This window comes from Crocodylus porosus, unplaced genomic scaffold, assembly GCF_001723895.1.
Source record: "Crocodylus porosus isolate Cpor-Errol unplaced genomic scaffold, CroPor_comp1, whole genome shotgun sequence".
Taxonomy (NCBI): domain Eukaryota; kingdom Metazoa; phylum Chordata; order Crocodylia; family Crocodylidae; genus Crocodylus; species Crocodylus porosus.
In genome coordinates this window covers 74,168,625-74,174,334 of record NW_017728909.1, presented here as the reverse complement: position 1 = coordinate 74,174,334, position 5,710 = coordinate 74,168,625, and the positions used below count along the sequence as shown (strand labels likewise).

The 5,710-nt window shown below is 40.4% G+C and overlaps 1 protein-coding gene across 1 annotated transcript in view; it reads right to left on the bottom strand.

Annotated features, from left to right (window-relative positions):
• CAMK4 (calcium/calmodulin dependent protein kinase IV) overlaps nt 1-5,710 on the bottom strand; it is a 329,227-nt gene that overhangs the window by 54,483 nt on the left and 269,034 nt on the right. Inside the window, exon 6 of the mRNA XM_019532473.1 lies at nt 2,427-2,517. Within this exon, the coding sequence (XP_019388018.1) occupies nt 2,427-2,517 (91 nt within the window). The remainder of the gene's footprint in view (nt 1-2,426; nt 2,518-5,710) is intronic.

Sequence of the window (5,710 nt, the reverse complement as noted above, 5' to 3'; positions counted from 1 at the left end):
TAGTTAGCCAGATCCACTCTCCTCCCTTTCTTGAAGATCGGCACCACATTGGCCTTCTTCCAGTCTTTGGGCACTACACCAGAGCACCAGGAGATTTACAGTTTAGAAAAAAGTAACAGAGCAAACTTTTTAATCCCCGGTATCCTAAAAAATATAAGATGGATATTGAAAAGGTCCAATACGCACCCTCTGGCATAAGCACTAATACTGATGGGTTAGCACCCTGAGGGTCCGATACTCAGTGGATACATTTACATGCGCAATTAATGTGAATGAATAAACTCCAGTGCAGTTTGCACTGGAGTTCATTGCTTCTAGGCACAGCATTTACCAGTGCGCCTGGGACTGTAGCATGCTGAGCCAGGTCAGAGCAGCCCCAGCTAGCAGGGAGCCCAGGGGGTCAGCCTACCAGCCTGGGGCTGCTCTGATCTGACTCAATATGCTGCAGAGGGGCTGGATGGGGCACAAGGGTGCTCCACAGTGCAAGGCTAGTCAGCAAGCAGCCCCTGCACTAAAGCATCCTCATGCCCCAGCTAGCCCCATCAACGTCAACATGTGCATTGTGGTGCACTAAAGAATGCCGCCAGAGGATAGTACTTGTGCTGACAAGTACTAACCTACGGTGGCGTTTATTAGTTTGCTGCAGCCTAATAGGACTGTATGTGTAGACACTGAGACTTTACTGTGGAGCTAGTTAGCCTACTAAAGTAAACAGCTCATGTAGATACACCCAGCACATGAAAATAATCATTCCTTCTTTTCCAAACAAATTTTTATCAGTCTTTCTCTTTCCCCATCTAGTATCACTCTGTCACCAGTGAGAAGTGGATAGCTATATTCCCTTTCATTAACTGGATAGTTCCTTAGGCAGGGAAGCATTGTTGAAACTCACGATCATAGAAATCAGTGAGCTGCTGGTATGAAAAGCTATATTGACTTTTTTGATGTCTGGCCATTTTTTTTCTAGCTGAGTAATTGACTCAGCATTCAGATCAAGTATTTTAGTCTGCATAGGTTCTCATACATACGTTGCCTATTTTGTCCCTCCCTCTTCTCCTACTAGTACTATAATTATTGCACAAACTACCTGTCTTGATACATCAGTGTGGAAAGACAGAGTTTAGGAATAATGCTGTGTGTTTTCCTAGTAATACAATGAATGCTTTAGAAGGCTGGTGCCACTTCTGACACCATGCTACCACTGGATAATGGGTAATGTGTTAAACCATAATATTCTACTTTTCCTTTCTTTTGGGGGTGGGGGAGGAAGAGAACCAGCTTACAATGTAAATAGAATTACTGTCTTTCCTAGGTTTATAAGAAAGTCTTGCATCTATTTTACTAAGCAACCACTAACACTTGGTTTCAAGCTTTGCTGAAATCCATGATAAACAACTTTTTAGCCCCAGTATGCCAAACATAGCAACACCTTGACCTTCTGCATAGTAGCAAAGAAGGAACATGAGGCAGTACTTCCAGACTGATCTCATCTGATATCACTTTCTAGCTCCTCCTACTACCTTTGCAAAACCTGACTAAAAATAAGAAAGAAATCTCTTCCTTTCTGAAAGAGAGAGCGTAAGGCTCAGTGAATTTTCTCTTTACAAGATATACAAGTCAAATCTCTTTCAGTTAAGAAATCAGAACTGCTACTGCCTACATGGTTCATCAGTTAAGATTTTGCCACTTTCTGCTTTATCGTCCTATTGTTTTGTACTGCTATAAATTGGCACACTAGCTGAATTCCCAAATTCAGCAGGACAGTAGTGAATTTTCAGATTCCAGAGCCTTAAGGTCTGCTTTTCAGAAGTGCTGGACACCAGCGCTCCTACTGACCTCAGTTACTGGTGGAAACCCAGTCCTTAGAAAATACCCTTCACACCCTCACTTCTGGCATAAAGTCACCCAGTTCAGGTGAGCTTGCAGGTTGTAGCTAGTCTGACTTCCATCCCCAACCTTTTGCCACGTGACTATCTATGCCAGGTGTATCTTTCCTACTGTCTGTATCCTACAACTTCTGCCTTCTTTAACTGCCTTTCACCTCCCAACTTACTTGTTTTGTTTTTCATTGCTTACTTCCACCTTTGCCCTCTTTTTTTTTCAATTTTCCCCAAATTTTAATATACCATCTAATATACCTATCCCATGAGCTTTCATTGTTGTGACCCCACCATTCTATTTCCTGCTCCTACTTTGTCATCCTTTGTTGCCTTCTGTTTGTAAATTCCTCAGGGTAGGGAGCTATTTTTTAGCTTTAAGATATCATGCACAGTTGTGCTGCTATATAAATAATGGGTCTGTCTATGAAGATACTGCTGCTAAAATGGAATCAAATGAAGGGGGAAGAGAGAAGATACCTGTAAACAACACACAATAACATGAATTTGAGGGAAGGATCGAGAGCATAGAGATGGGGAGCTGCTCACCTATTTTTAATGGTGCATCTGATGCTGGTGTTGCATAGAGTAGATTTTCTGGCTTCAGATCACGGTGAACAATCCCATTTGCATGCAGGTACTGGAAAGGAAAAGTCAAAGTTGCATGAATATTTGTTACACTGAAGCATGAATGAATTTTTTCCTGTTCCTTTGTAATTAAAGTCTATTGAGCACTACCAATATTTCATGATGTGGGATAAGCAGATAAACCTAAGTTTTTAAGGGTATTTATGAAACTTCTCAGCATGACATCCTTGAACATAACTTGTCATCTGAACAGGAAACCAAAAGCTAAGGAAACAGATGTAATATCAACTCCTGAGATTGTGAAGAAAACCGTATCTGAAATAATTATGTTACTCACTAGCCAATTGCCCATCAGGAATGACGGGGGGCGAGGGGAAGGGGAAGGCGGCTGTGTCCTAGGAGTGTGTGGGGGAAGCTTGCCCTGCCATTCCCTCTGTCCCCTTTGGCCAGCACCCCATGCCACCGCTACCTCCGAGGAGCGGGGCTGGGGGGGGTGACCTCAGCCCCCTGCTCCGTCCCCTCCACCCCACATTATGGCGACGCTCTGTCATTCCACCCATCTGCCTCCTGTCTGGAATGCTCTTGGAAAACTCTGATTGGTTGTTTCAGTCAGCATTGTGATTGGCTGCTGAGAAAACCAATCAGAGTGCAAATAAAGTGTTATGCACAGACAGACAGACTAAGGCTTTTATTATGTTAGAATTATTATATTAGAATGATTTTGCTTTCAAATACAACTGTAGCATCTAGGAGTGAATGTTAATCTAATAGATATTGAGATAGATTCAAAGAAAGATAGATTTTGAAGTGACCTTAAAAATGAATTTAGTTTAATCCCCAGCTTAAGGCAAGAACACCCCTGCCTAAATTATCTAAACCAATGTTTGACATTCTGAAATCTGGACCATGAGAAAAGCATTAGAATACATTCTGGATCATTCTGAAAGGTGAGAACATTGTTGCACAACTACTGAACTACATACAGCCTTTGAAGAGAGCAAGTGCAGTGAAGAATGTTGCATGTATGGCACTGTAAAAATAAACCCTTCAAAATCCTTTCTACAGGAGACGGAAAGATTATAACACTGCATAGTCCTGGAGTTTCAAAATTCCATCTGTCCTGCTGAGCAGTTGCCTGTAATGCCATGTGAATTTGTTGAATAACAGTTATTTTAAGAAATATGGTGCTGTCTTGCTGGAACAGAAAGAAGAATTTTAGTGATTAAGGACTACATCTTAGATTGCAGTGATGAAGAACGAATTATATATATGTACCAGGCTGCAAAGAATGGAAGACAATGAGAGATATATTTTCTTTTACTTTCTCGTGCTGAGAAATTCTTCAGCAAAAAAAGAAATCTTCACTCTTTATAAATGCTGCACAAAGGGTGGAAAGAGATGTTTTATTTGAGATGCCATAAATATACATCTTATGCCCCGTTTTCATGAGAAAAAAGATGCATTTGTACCTTGTGTTAGTAAACAAGTGGCAAGTACTACATAGTAAAACCATAATTTGGACAAGGTAGTTCTGTTTGTAACATGATTTAGCAGACTAGAATAAATCCTGGGCTCCCCCATACTCTTTATTTTGGCCATTAACATGCCTGTAAACTACAAAACATCTAATTTATACTGGAATTGTAGTTCATGTTAATTGGCACATATCTGCTATCACAGCTACTTTCCCTCAGGTGGATTTCTTCAGCAGCATTAAAGTGGATTTTTTTGTTTAATAGTTACCTTGGCGGAAAATCCTGAGTAGCAAATATGGTATTTATTGCTAAGTAGCTGGGAAATCAGCATTATGCCCTTTCCCATTACTGACCTCACCTCATTTGCCTCAAAGTAAAACTTATATACCTTGTCTTCATTGTAAAAACACAGTAGGGTAGACAACACTTATTAGTTACCCCTGGTAAAAATATACCATTTTTTGTCAGTGAAGACTTAGCCCTAGTGCGGGTACATCTACAACATAATACTGGAGTGCTTGACGTGAAACAATAGCAGCACGCAATGAACATGCCAAAAGAAATCAAGCTGGACTGAGCAGAAGTGGGTTGCTGAAAGTATCAGTATTAATATGGTAAAATTTAGTTTACCTCTACCAGGGAGCTGAGAAGCAACCAGCCAGAATAAAGGATAAGTCAGAGTGACAAGTAGATACTTATGGCTCATTCTTATGACATATTATATTTAGCATCTGTGGGCAGGTTAAGCTTTTAGCTAAGCTTACAGAAAGACTTTTAGCAAGAAGTTGTTTTTACTATGCCCATAGCTTTCTAAAAGTTGTGACAGTCTGGGGTTGAAAATGTCACTGTTTTAATTTCATCCCAAAAGAGCATTTTTATGGGTGGAAAATTTGGGCAAAACCAGCTCAGCTGTTTTTCAGTAGTCCGCAAGTTAATGCAACATGCCTCCTTCAGTTAACACTTCCCTGTAATTCCAAAATGGATTCTATTTCTGTTGATGCAAAAAAACAACTCCCTCTTCCTAGCTTCCTCTCTGGAGTATCTGCCTGCTTCCAGGCTAGGGTATTCATTAGTTGTTTTGGTGGGGTTGACTGTAGCTGTGTTGGGCTAAGGACAAGGCAGACAAGGCTATTTGGGTAAATGTGACATTTTTTATTAGACCGAGTAGTTGGATTTTTTTTTCCAACTACTCAGTTGGTCTAGTAAAAGATGTCACGTTTATCTAAATAACCTTGTCTGCCATGGTGTTCATTTCACACCTCTTCTAGGTGTAGTTGCCCTCTTTTTGATCTGGTTCTCCTGATGCTCAGGCGGCATGTTTGAGACCTTCTGAATTTATGCCTTCCTTGCAGAATCAGACCTCAGTCAATGCCATAAGCCTGACAGTTAATTTTTTTTAAATTCCATTCACTTCAGCCAAGATAGGTGAAAGGAGAGCCTAGCCCTAGGCATTCCAAGTATGTAATGCAGTACTTACATGCTACTGTAGACTTGATAATTACATTAATGCCACATCATCTACCTGTGAGGAGTGATTTAAGTAAATTGGCTTAGAAACTGAGCTAGTTAAATCAGTACAGTGTACTCTAAGATGTGCACTCTTGTTTTGGTTTAAAAGAGCTTTGTAATGATTTAATTTAACTCAATGTCTCACTGATTTAATCAGTATGATGTTCTTGCATTGACAAAGCCTTTGGTACTGTGGGTCCAAAGATAATTACTATGAAAGCTATGATTTCATAGATTTCATAGACATCAGGGCTGGAAGGG